Source organism: Martes martes (assembly GCF_963455335.1).
Source record: "Martes martes genome assembly, chromosome: 5".
Lineage (NCBI taxonomy): Eukaryota > Metazoa > Chordata > Mammalia > Carnivora > Mustelidae > Martes > Martes martes.
Window position 1 is genome coordinate 33,836,087 of NC_137892.1, and position 13,620 is coordinate 33,849,706.

Sequence of the window (13,620 nt, forward strand, 5' to 3'; positions counted from 1 at the left end):
ACCATATATGTGTACCATGGTTGATTTAAATGGACCACCTATTAGTAAGCATTTAAGTATCAATCTTTTGGTATCAGCTTTTGTTGGATATACTTTTTGTATTTTTTGCAATAGTTAGTAATAGGTGAGTGGTTTTAAAAAACCATTTGTTTTATCGTTAATTTTTCTTCATTGTGAAAAAATACAAGTATTGTAGAAAATGGGAAAAATGGGAAAATTATCAATAATCAATAATAAAAGTTGTGCACAGCCTCACTAACTAGGTATAAGAACTGGCAACATCTGAAATATTTGATCTCTTTTTTCCTCTGTTTGTGGACACATAGACCTATACCTACGTAGATACCTGCAGAGTTGAAGTCCTACTGTTATAAAACTTTCAATCCTGTTTTTTATTTTACACTTTGTTGTGTGTTTAGAAGTTCTTAGTAAACAACTTTATTGAGGGGGTACCTGAGTGGCATAGGTGGTTAGACGCAAACTCTTGGTTTCATCTTAGATCATGATCTTGGGGTCATGAGATCAAGCCCTGTTTTGGGCTCCACACTCAGCATGAAGTCTGCTTGAGGTTTTCTCTCCTTCTGCCCCCGCCCCCCTGGCATGATCCTCTCAAATAAATAAACAAATAAATAAATCTTTTGAAAACAGCAACAAAGAACTTTATTGAGATGCCTTTAGCATATAAAAATCATATGAATTAAAGGTGCAAGAGGCACCTGGGTGGCCCAGTGGGTTAAAGCCTCTGCCTTAGGCTCAGGTCATGATCCCAGGGTCCTGGGATCAAGCCCCACGTTGGACTGTCTGCTCAGCAGGGAGCTGCTTCCCTTCCTCTCTCTCTGCCTGCCTCTCTGCCTACTTGTGATCTCTATCAAATAAATAAATAAAATCTTTTTTTTAAAAGATTTTATTTATTTATTTGACAGACAGAGATCACAAGTAGGCACAGAGGCAGGCAGAGAGAGAGGGGGAAGCAGGCTCCCCGCTGAGCAGAGAGCCTGATGCGGGGCTCGATCCCAGGACCCCGAGATCACAACCCGAGCCGAAGGCAGCGGCTTAACCCACTGAGCCACCCAGGCGCCCTAATAAATAAAATCTTAAAAAAAAAAAAAAGGTACAGAACTTGATGTTTCAATATATGTATACAGTGTGAAAAGATCACCACTGTCAAGTTAGATAACTTTTCTGTCATCTCTGCATAGTTGAGTGTGTGTGTGTGTGTGTGTGTGTGTGTATGTGTGTGTGTGTGTAGGTGGGGAGTGAGTACATTTAAGACCTAACTTCTTAGCAAATTTCAAGTATATAATATAGTATCATTAACTATAGTCACCATGCTGTACATTAGATCCTCAGAAGTCATTCATCTTGCATAACTGACACTTTGTAACCTTTGGCCAACATCTCATTCTCCTACCACTTCCCCTGGCAACCACCATTCTACCCTGCATCTATGTATGTGACTATTTTAGATTCCACATATAACTGAGATCAGGCACTATTTGTTATTTGTGTGTTTGGTTTATTTCATTTTGCATAGTGTTCTCCACATTCATCCATGTCATCTCAAATGGGAAGATTTCCTTCTTTTTTATGGCTGAATAATATTCTGTTGTGTGTGTGTATGTTATATGTGATATATATATATGTATATCACATATGTATACATATATATAACACATACACAATATATGTGTGTTATATGTGATACACACACACACATATGTGTGTATATATATATATACATATTCCCTTAGTTCACTGATGGATGCTTGGGTTGCTTCTATATCTTGGCTGTTGTGATTAGTGCTGTAGTGAACGTGGGAGTACGGATATATCCTTGAGATCCTGATTTCATTTCCTTTGGATAAATACCCAGTAGTGGGATTGCTGGATCATATGGTAGTTCTATTTTTAATTTTTGGGAGATTTCTGTACTGTTTTCCATAATGGCCGAACCAATTTATGTCCCTAGCAACAGTATACAAGGGTTCTCTTTTGTCTATATCCTTACCAACACTTTTGTCTTTATCCTCATATATTTGGGATATTAACCCTTTATCCAGTATGTAGTTTACAGATATTTTTGGCAAGTGTAATTTTTAATAATTGTATAATATTACACTTCTACTTTGACTAATTTATAACATGAAATTTAATTTCTATTTCTTATTTTAGCTGGACCTCCATATACTTTATATTTTGGTATTAAATTCTATGCTGAAGATCCATGTAAGCTTAAAGAAGAAATAACCAGGTATGGTATTGACTTCACTTTTGAACAGTACATGTATGGCATATACATATTTAATACAAATTGGAGTCAAACATTTAGATGTCTGTCTACCTTGTTTTGTAATGCATCTCCACTGAGAGTTAAATTTAGGCTAGTATTGCATGAGGCAGATCAGTGTCTGATGATAGATGTGTGTGAACAATGGCATGAACCCAGGTGACATGATGATAGATTTTGCATCTGCTATGATGGGGTATTTCTGTATCATTATTGTGAAGGCTGCATTCAGCTTTTGTAGTCATGTGAAAGTAGCCATTTGAACTGCGGAAAGGAAGGATATTTTAATGCTTGGTTTACATATGTAAATGCCAATTTGAAGAGCCAGTTACTACTCTTTAATTGGTTATAGCTTAAATATCAGTTGTCCAGGGCTTTCATTTACTCTATAGGAAATGAAAAGATACTTTCTTCTAGTATAAGGGAGAGAAAAACAACAACTACAACAACCTTTTTCAATGTATTCCTTTACCTTTGTCATCAAATACTTTATTTCATTTAAGGCACAGTTTCCAACTGGTATTGGTTATACTGGTAAAAGAGTCCACGCCTACATTTGAAAGTGGCTTCACAGAGCAGGCAGCAGTGTTAGGTTTTCACTTAATTCCACTGGTGACCTGTCGGCACGTGGGACCAAACACAAGCATTTTCTCTGTCTAAACTCGAAGTGGTCAGTTTTCCTAGTGAGCTCCTATCATTGGCTCAAGTAAAGCCGAATGCATTATTCCAAGTGTTGGGAATCATGTCTTTGATAACTAAGGCAGTCTGTGGTTTTGTTCCTGTTGTATTCTTTCATCTTTTTCCTTTGACTCTTTTGTCTCGATTCCAGATTGCACAGAGAAGGGTGAGGAGAGAGGAGGCTAAGTGGACCTTCCCTGTTCCTCTCTGGAGTGTGATAATTAGGCCTCACTTTGAGAACCGTGCTGAGCTGCATTCACATTTTCCATTGCCAGCCACCTCATTACTGACAACTTTAAAAAGGAGGGCTGTCCCGGGAGGCTTCCCAGAAGCACACCTCTATGAGGGAAAGGCCATTGTGTTGGGAAGAAGTTAAGGAGAGCGATCATATTTACATTAGAGCTTCATGAATAGTCTTTTCAGGGGAGGGGTTTCTGAATTGTGGGCTTATGGGGAAACTGAGTCCACATGGTTCAAAAAAGCCCTATGTAGCTATAACACATTAGAAAATTGCAAGGAAATAACATTTTATGAAAATACAAGGCAAGTTTCATTTGAGGTTGTCAGTAGCCTGCGTGTCTTACATTCCTTAGCTGTAAATTCAGAGACACACCTGTCCCATCAGATTTTGCAAGGACTGAAGGGTGTGCTACTAATGTCAGCCTTGTGTCGCCTGTTGGGTTTGGGTCAGGAGTGCTTGATAATCTTTTGTCCTCTCCTTGCTCTGGCCGTTCAGCAGAGTTACATCTTAAATGAGGGTTAGGTTCCAGATGACACGCAATTTACTCTTAGTAGGGTGGGAAATGAGTGTTTTTTTTTTAATTTTTTCCTTTTTTAAAAAAATTAATTTATTTGTTTTAATAAACATATCATGTATTTTTATCCCCAGGGGTACAGGTCTGTGAATCGCTAGGTTTACACATTTCACAGCGCTCATCATAGCACATACCCTCCCCAATGTCCGTATCCTCACCACCCTCTCCCGTCCCCCTTCCCCCCAGCAACCCTCAGTCTGTTTTTTGAGATTGAGTCTTTTATGGTTTGTCTCCCTCCTAATCCCATCTTCTTTCAGGAAATGAATGTTTTATGATGCATTATTTTAAATCTGTTCACAAAATATTAATGAACAGAAGTTTCCCATCAGAACCTACTACCAGCTCCTTAACAGAATGCACAGATTTGTGTGTGATGTACAACCTGAGATCATATTTGTTGTAACCTGCTTTTCCTCAAATATTAGACCAAATTATGTAGTTAAGAACCAGATTACATTGTTGACTTCCAGCTAGTGGCCATGATCTATAATCATTTATTTTTGTTGCCTAAAACATACAGTTGAATTTAGGTAAGTTAAATGTCTGTTTGATATGATATCACTAAATACTTAACTCTTAGTGTGTTCTGAAGGTAAAGTCATTAATTTGCTTGAATATGTTAATTTAAATGGGTAGGCATAATGAACCTTAGAAAGGGAGCCAGTGACATGAGATTATTTTGGCAAAAGCAGAAACTAAAACCCAAACCCCAAACCTCCCAGTATATGCTTTTAAAGGAAAAGTATACTTAGGCCAGCATTTTCAAGTTGAACATTTATCTGGCTTCAGTTCTTTGGAAAATTATTCTAGCCTGTTCTGTATTGGCTCTTGGTGGTTCATAAGTTTTGATATGAAAAATAACGCTGTAGTAAACAGGCTTATGACTGTTCTTCCATATATGTAGGGGTTTTTTTGTTTTGTTTTGTTTTTTTGATAATCATGCCATTTCTTACATATTGTACAGACCTCTTTCACTATCTAACCCATCTGTTTTACTCCTGTGTGGTACTCCTTAATTTATTTAACCATGCCCTTGGGGATGGCTCTCTAGTTTGTTTCTTTTTTTTAAATTACAGATAAAGCTAGCCTTGAATCTTCTCAAGTTAAGTGTATCATCACACTAGGTGCAGCATTCCAGAAGAGTATTGTATTTAGAAAAAAATACTAAAGGTGAATGCGATACACAGGAAAATAAGGTTGCAGACCCTGAGAAAATGGAAGTGAGTAGAATCATATCAACTTAGAGTAGTTGCTAAGTGCTCTAAAAAGTTGTCTGAAATGAACAAGATTAAGAGACTATGAGGAAGACTCCTCGTTTAGAATTCATGTACCCTGACCTGTACCTTTTATAGAACATTCCTGATGTTACCACTAGCTTCCTTGTAAACATTTTTAAGATAGGAAACCTTACTGCCTAGCAAAGTGATAGGAAATTCAGTGAGAAATCCCTATAGCTTTTCTCATTGGTACCAGATGTTCTTTCTGGTAGAATAAATCTAATGTCTCTTCTTCTTCCAGCCCTTTAAATAATCTGTGTCCTCATAGTATCTGTTAAACTTATTTTCAGCTCTGATTCAAAATATTACAACAACCTTCTGCGTATTCTGGTTCCCTTATAGCTCTGTATCCTCTGCACTGTTGATAAGCATAGCACACATACTTTTAAGAAGACAGGCTTTGGAGGGGTGCCTGGGTGGCTCAGTCAGTTAAGCATTCCACTCTTGATTTTGGCTCAGGTCACTATCTCAGGGTCCTGGGATTGAGCCCTGTTTCTGGACTCCCCACTCAGCAGGAAGTGTGTTTGTCTCCCTCTCCTTCTGCTCCCTCCCCTGTTTACGCTCTCTCTCTCTCTCTCTGAAAAATAATGGTAAGTATTTAATGTTTTCAAATTATTGATTCAAAAATAAGGGAGGGGGCGCCTGGGTGGCTCAGTGGGTTAAAGCCTCTGCCTTCGGCTCAGGTCATGATCTCAGGGTCCTGGGATCAAGCCCCGCATCAGGCTCTCCGCTCAGCAGGGAGCCTGCTTTCTCCTTGCTCTCTGCCTGCCTCTCTGCCTACTTGTGATCTCTGTCTGTCAAATAAATAAATACAATCTTAAAAAAAAAAAAATAAGGGAGGAAAAGAGCTGAGATGGGTCTTCAGTTTAAAGTCAATCCACAAATCACAACTTTTCTGGGTGTAGTTGCTCATTTAATTATGACTGTCCTACGACTGTCCTCTTGCCTACATTTCTTGAATTTGTTCTTAAGGACAGAATTCACTCGCCTGGGGCACCTGGGTGGCTCAGTGGGTTAAAGTCTCTGCTTTCGGCTCGGGTCATGATCCGGGGGTCCTGGGATCGAGCCCCAAATTGGGCTCTCTGCTCCACAGGGAACCTGTTTCCTCCTCTCTCTGCCTGCCTCTCTACCTACTTGTAATCTTTGTCTGTCGAATAAATAAATAAAATCTTTAAAAAAAAAAAAAAGAATTCACTCACCTACCTTCATTTAGTAATCACATGAAGCATTGTGTTCCTGTGGTCGTAGTACTAAGGTGACCAAAGAGGATTTCAGTCTTCCAGAAAGGAAGGATAGAGGGACGGCCCTTTCTGTGGACACTGTCCTATCTGTGACATCATTGAAACCTTTCTGAACTTCTAAGGGTCTAAGGACAGTTTCTAAAAAAAGAATATTCCAAATGACATGTTCATGATGGATTCTTTTTAGTTTCTAAAAAAAACCCTTAAAAATGGGCATTTGCTTTTTATTTTGTTTTGTAATGTTTTATAGTATTTTTTTTTTCTGCCGGCGGAGGGTGGGGGACTGACCTTAAGCTTATCAATTATTTTTTAAATCTTATTATTTTAATACGGTAATCCCTGTTTTTCACTTTGTGAAGATAAGCTTGTTTTAGCTTCTTTACCAGCTGAGTGACCTGCTGTTACAAGTTTACATCCAGAGTTCCTGTCTCCTGTCAGTGAAGAGCATGGTTCTCAGTACAGTAGAGTTGAGACAAGGGTTCCAGTATGGATGCAAGAGAAATTTGTGAACTTTAGAGGACTATCCAAATGGAAGGTGATATTATTGCTATTTGTTCCTCTATTTTAATCATTTGTTTTAAACTGTTGAGGTGAGAGTGTCATTCCTGGTTTTGTCACGTTTTCTTGAGAATTCGTGTGTTCTTCCTCTACTGTTTTTTCTCCTTAAGCCATATACACCATTTCCCCCTGTCCCTGACATTTAAGCCTTGTTTAAAAGACTGGGCTCCTGTCATGTGCAAGGCTCCCTCTGTGTAGGAGGCAGAAAACAATCCTGCCTTCCGTGAAGGTAGCTACTCTCCCCTCAGCTGCTTCACTGTCAAATTCAGCCAACACTGATGTCAGACTTCTACTTGTCCCCACTGTGCTCAGTTTTCTCACCAGGGTCTCAGTCACTGGCAGGTACATTTCAGGTATATTGGTGGAAGCATGTCTTTGGCCTCTGAGTCTCAGGGAACCTTCTGTTTGGGTTCCAGAAAGAATGGGGTCTCTCTGTCCCGTCCTTAAGCTAACCTCCTTTGCCATTTTTCTTGCCTCTGATACTTGTTAAATTATTAATGGTGTTCAACTGCCTGTATATGCTTGGTGTCAACACAGCCCTTTTCAGTGAACATCAGCTAAACAGAAAACTGTGAAGCCAATATGCCAAGCCCTTAACTTGTATTGTACTGGTTGTAGTGTTGTGGTAAGTGTGGACAGGGTGGAAGATCCAGCTCTTTTTTTTTTTTTTTTAAGATTTTTTTTTTTTTAAGATTTTGCTTATTTATTTGACAGACAGAGATCACAAGTAGGCAGAGAGGCAGGCAGAGAGGAGGAAGCAGGCTCCCCGCTGAGCAGAGAGCCCGATGCGGGTCTCGATCCCAGGACCCTGGGATCATGACCTGAGCTGAAGGCAGAGGCCTTACGCCACTGAGCCACTCAGGTGCCCCAAGATCCAGCTCTTTTACCCCAGGGCTCATGATCCTAGCCTGGGAGACAGCGCATATACACCAGAATATTAACTTACATATGGAGGTGCCTAGGGGTGCCTGGGTGACTCAGTTGGTTAAGCATCTGACTCTTTTTTTTTTTTTAAGATTTTCTTTATTTATTTGGGATTAGCACACTCCCCATGGAGCTGGGAGCTCAACGTGGGCCTTGATCCAGGGGCTCTGGGACCATGACCTGAGCCAAAGGCAGTCGCTTAACCAACTGAGCCATCCAGGGGCCCAAGCATTTGACTCTTGACTTCAGTTCAGGTCATGATCTCATCATTGTGAAATCGAGTCCCACATGGGGCTCCATGCTGGGTATGGACTCTACTTAAGATCCTTTCTCTCCCTCTGTCCCTCACCACCGCCCACTCATATGCTTGTGCTCTCTCTCTTAAAAAAAAAGAAAAGATAAATAATACTTTATGATGCCTCGGTTTTGTACCAGATGAGTCTGGAAAGCTTCCTTATTAAGTGGATCATCTTTAGTGAGCATTTTCTTTTTCTCCAGTAGAGTTACAATATAACCAGGGTCACACTGTAATTAATCGTCCAAACTCTGATGCTTTGGAGAATGACAAGGAGAGTTGTTAATCGTTAGACATGTATAATAGTAATAAACAAGAACTGTCCTAGGCAAACTGGGATGTAGTTTCCTCCTAATTAAAACCAGAGGTAACAAGGACTCAAGCATCCAATCATGGCCTTAATCAGAGTGACAGAGGGAAAGCTCAACAACTCTAAATCTGTAATTTAAATAAAATATTAAATTGTACCCTAATCTCATAAAATAGACAAAATAAGTTACATCCAGTTAGTTAAAAATAGTCCCTGACATAATGATAAAGTATTTGTTTAGCATATGAAAATATGATTTTATTATATCATAAATTTGTCATATAAAAAAACTAATATGCTTGCTGTGATAAAATTAGTCAAATTCTTAATTAAAAATACTGTACTTACCTTGATTTTAGTGGATTTTTTTTTAATGTAATGACTTAAAGATCTCTGGTATCTTTAAAAGGTAGGCTGTCCAGGGAAGTTTGAACAGATTGCTTTTTTCTTTCTCTTTGTGAATTTCTCAAAGACGGCAAAGAATGTTCAGTTTTTTCCATTTCAGCCATCTGTCTCCCTGCTCATTTGTATATCCATCCAAGACAACAACTATTTATTGAGCAGTTACTATGTGCCAGACCTATATACTGAGATTACAGTCCCTGATGGGATAGGGTCCCTGTTTCTTTGTATCTGTTTGTCTTTTTCTATTTCAGCTCTGTCTTTGTTTTTTCATCTCCCTCTGATTTTTTTTTTTTTTTTTTTGCGCCTTTGCCTTTGCCTTTGAAGCAAACTCTTGTAGGATTAGGTCCCTCTGTTTCTGTGTTTGGCAAGCGATTTGACTGTTCAGTCAGATGTTATAAAAGTCTTAATAGAGCAAGACAAATATGCATCTGTGACCCATTTCCTAAAAAAAAAAAAAAATACACTTCAGGAAAAGAAATTCCAAGTTAACAATAGAGAAAGAGAACATAGCTAAATGTAAGTTTCCAGCAAGCAGTAGTAATTCTAGCAAAACGTCGTTCCGTTTATAAGCTTTTGCATTTACAATTCTGCTAATGATGCTTTACTCTGCTTTTCTCCTCTTCAAGAGGAGGACAGATGATTATAACAAAGTGGATTTGATATCCAAGATGAGCATTCAGGGCATGGTGAGTAGTTAAGCAGGTTACTAGAAAAGTGAATGCAAGTTAGGGAGTGGGGGTGGTCATTGGTTAATGGCAAGAGATTTGGCTCAAGAAGCAAAAGTCTTATAAGCCTTTTTCTTTTTCTCCCCCTACACCCCCGGCTGTTTGGAATTTGTTTTACCCTTGGTGTACACGGTTATAGGGTGTCAGGAAGGCTTGAATGTGATTTGGAGAGTAGAGAGTGGGGTTCTCTCAACTTACTTTTTGGTGTTTTGCCATAAAAGAACCCAGCTCTTTCTGCTTGCTGCAGCCTGCCTCCTCTGTGGGGAAGGAAGGGAGGGGCTCTGATGCGCCTGAAGCATCTCCTGAAGCCTGGGGGCTGCTGGTAGCTTTGCCAGGCTGGTCACCAGGTGGCTTCCTCATGGCTTCCAGAGTCAAGTCCCAGGTGCTGCTGCTGCTGGAGGCTTGGGGGAGATACCGGGCATCTCGGGAACTCCAGAAGCGTAGCCACGAACGGGAGAGTGGACTTCCCTTAAAAGCAGCTTGCCCACCAGTGACCCTGACCGGCGGGGGGCAGAGCAGGGTGGTGAGGGATGGATTGCCCAGAATGCCCTGCCCAGTAACCCCACAGGGGCTGTTACTGGAAGTGGAACCCCAGTGGCACTGGTGATAGCTGCGGGTGGGCATGAGCAAGTGAGCCGCTGAAGGGGAAGGCTGCTGTTCTGTTGTGCTGTAGCTTGTGGGCTGGAGGAAACCTGGATGGCGACCCCTCAGGGGCCTCTGTGCGAGTGGCTGGCGGCAGGACAGGGATGCTAGGCCATGGACCCCATTTGCAGAGGAAGCCAGGGAAGCCTGCCACTCCGTGATCGAGCTGTGCACATCACAAGCTCTCTTAAGGATCTGAACTTTATCCTGAAAGTAAAGTTTGTTAAGGTTTTGTCTGTTTGTTAAGGGAGTGACGTGACCCTGTTTTTCTCTTCAGGATTTTGTTTAGTTCTTGGGAAGGTTGGTGGGAAGGGAGATAAGTATGAATGAGGGCATAGCACTGAAGATTTTAGAAATTTGGAGGATAGTGACCTGGGCTAGGAGATTGAGAGCAGTGTGCCCATTCCAGAAGACAACAGACTCCGTGACTGGATGTGGGTGCCAGGGGTTACCCCTGATGGGTAGGTTTCTCTCACTTGGCTATCTGGAGGCTGTGGTGCTATTTACTGAAACGGGCAGTGGGGAAACACAGGGTGTTACACAGATTCTCCCTTAAGCTTGTGGATATAATTAAACTTGGTATCAGTCTTCTAGAAATAGTAATAATAAGTAGCATCTAACATTTGGATTCCCTTACTATGGGCCTTGGTTGTAAGCATTTGGAGAAGAAAAGCTTATCACAGCTGATTTTTATAATTCATTTCCTTTGTCCTTTTTCTGCCCTTCCCAATGACAACAAGAGTTGGCGTCCAAAGAAACAGAAACCACAGTGACAGCCTGGTGCTTGTGTGTGTGTGTGTGTGTGTGTGTGTGTGTGTGTGTGTGTGTGTAGGTGGGTGATGGCAGCCAAGAACAGTGTTGATGGTTCATTGTGTTGGTTCATAAACCCCTGGCACAGGCTGAAAGACTGAATGGGGGTGGGGGAGGGGAAGCTAGCCAAAGTTGCATAGCATCCTGATGAAGAGGTTCTAGGGTCAGACTGCCTGTGTTCCAGTTCTGGCTCTGCTACTTAACTAGTTGTGATGTCTTGGACAAGTTACTTCATCTCGTTGTGTCTGTTAGAGTCTTCATTCTGCAAAACAGATGGTAATAGTACTGACTTAAAGTCTTACGTAAGTTATTGTATGTAAGACCCTTGGAATGAGTTATTATATTTACAGTGTTTAGAACAGTGGTTGGTGCTTTTGTAACAGGGTTTTTTTTTTTTTTAGGCATATGGAATGAGCAAAGCCATGGATAATGGGCATGAGAATTGATGGAATTGCACTATAATGACCTTTTTGTCCTGTATCCATGAGTTTAGATCCTGTAGGTAACACATCGTAGAGCTTTAGGTCCTTACAATTTGTTTCTCCCAGTAAGGCCGGGTCATAGTAGGTGTGGCAGTGGCAATAATGAGCATCTTGAGAATAGCTTCTGTGTAACCTCCACATTAACCTTATGAGGAGAGTTCTGCAGGTGAGGAGATGGGCTGTTGGAGAGGGTCAGCAGCTGCCCAGGTGCATACCAGGCCAGCCAGTCTACCTTGAGAGCCTGTGCTTTTTGGCCACGATCCTGTGTTGCTTATGTAGAGTGTGTTTGAAGAGTTCCTGTTCACTCAACAGTCCCCTCGCCACAGAACAGAAGTGGCTTTATTTTCATTACATTGGTTGTTGCCGTGATTATCAGAGTCTGGGTGGTGTAAGATACCATGAATCTCTTTTTTCCATTTCTCTTGTAGGTATCAGTTTTTCTTGCAGGTGAAGCAAGACGTCCTTCAGGGCCGGCTGCCTTGCCCTGTCAACATTGCTGCCCAGCTGGGAGCTTATGCCATCCAGTGTAGGTTCCATTGCAGCCAACCGAGAAAAAAATATGAATTTTTCTTTTTAAGCAAGTTTACATACTAAAGTTCTTCTTAGCAAATGACATTTTCCTAAACAAAATTTTAGTCAGAATTCAGGTTTTAATCCGTGTCCTTTCAGAAGAGGTAAAAGTAAAGCCAGTTATGTATCCTTTGTAATAGGTCACCTCAGAGTTTTAGTCACAGGAATGGCATTGATTCTTGATGAAGCGGAATCTGAAAATCCCTTCTATTCTACATCCCACCTAGTTTGTTGATCCCCCAAGCTGTGATTGTCTCAGAGATCACATTGTTCTCGGGCAACTGCTGTGAAGACTCCCTGTGGTCAGATGACAACAGCAGCTCAGAGTGTCGCCCACCCTCGTTGTGCCTCATCTCTTGGCATCAATATGGCAGCCACGTGGGGCAACTCCAGGTTGCATTGTCCTTTTGGAGGCTGAGGATGTTTTCACTTTCTAAGTGGAAATACTGAGCCCTTTCTAAGAATCAAGCTAGGTATGGGGACAATGAGAGAGTGTGTTCCTTGCCTTTGTAGCACTTGGAGATCAGGAATAGTCTAGAAAAAATGTCCTAGGAAAATGTCACATAGATGAACTGGGTTGGGCTTGGAAGGTGGATTAACATAGGGAGGAAAATCTTATTAAATGTAATATAATGAGCTTTCTGGTTTCACTTTGCTTTCTTGTGTGTAAACCAATGTACAACATTGTGTTAAATTTCCATTGGGGCATCCTGGTTGTTTTTGCCTCTAGCATTTCTAATATATGTACTCTAAATTCTGTTAACAACATTGTTATCTCATATAGTCTGGTAAAGATAATAAAAATGAAAATGGTAATTATAGTCTTTCAGAAAGATTATAGAACTTATAGAAATATAGAACTTATATTTTATAATACTTACACTGTTTATATATGCTAATCAGAGTTGTTTATTACTAAAATTAGTTATGTATGAATTTATTAACAAGACATTTGAAGAAAATGCTTTCGGCATGATAGGAATATTTTGAAATATTTTTAGGAATATTTTTCTAAAATGGAAAAAAATGTAATTTCTTTTGTAGCTGAGCTTGGAGATTACGACCCATATAAGCATACTGCAGGCTATGTGTCAGAGTACCGGTTTGTTCCTGATCAGAAGGAGGAACTCGAAGAAGCCATAGAAAGGATTCATAAAACTTTAATGTAAGGGTCCCTTTTTTTAAAAAAAAAATTTTATTTTTTTATAAACATATAATGTATTATTAGCCGTAAGGGTCCCTTTTTATTAGCTATACTCAACGTGTTATCCATTAGATCCCCCAAACTTCATCGTATTAAAGTTTATACTCTTAGACCAACATCTGCCTATTTCCTCCACCCCCAGTCCCTGGTAACCACCTTTCTACGTCTCTGTTTCTATGAGGTTGGCTTTTTTAGATTCCCCCTCAAGTGCTATCCTCGTGTTTCTCTCTCTCTGTCTTATTGCACTTAGGGTAATGCCCTCAAGGACCATCAATATACTGGAGAGTTGTTAAGAAAGTAGACCTTAAATGATCTCACCACAGGAAAGAAATGGTAATTATGTGACAGAGTGAAGGTGTTAGCTAACCCTGTGGTGGTAGTCATCTTGCAGTACAGA

At 40.4% G+C, this 13,620-nt stretch overlaps 1 protein-coding gene across 1 annotated transcript in view; it reads left to right on the forward strand.

The window, feature by feature from the left end:
- EPB41L4A (erythrocyte membrane protein band 4.1 like 4A) overlaps positions 1-13,620 on the forward strand; it is a 264,629-nt gene that overhangs the window by 146,171 nt on the left and 104,838 nt on the right. The window contains exons 4-6 of the mRNA XM_080803915.1: positions 2,173-2,251; positions 11,878-11,975; positions 13,064-13,184. Of these exons, the coding sequence (XP_080660041.1) occupies positions 2,173-2,251; positions 11,878-11,975; positions 13,064-13,184 (298 nt within the window). The remainder of the gene's footprint in view (positions 1-2,172; positions 2,252-11,877; positions 11,976-13,063; positions 13,185-13,620) is intronic.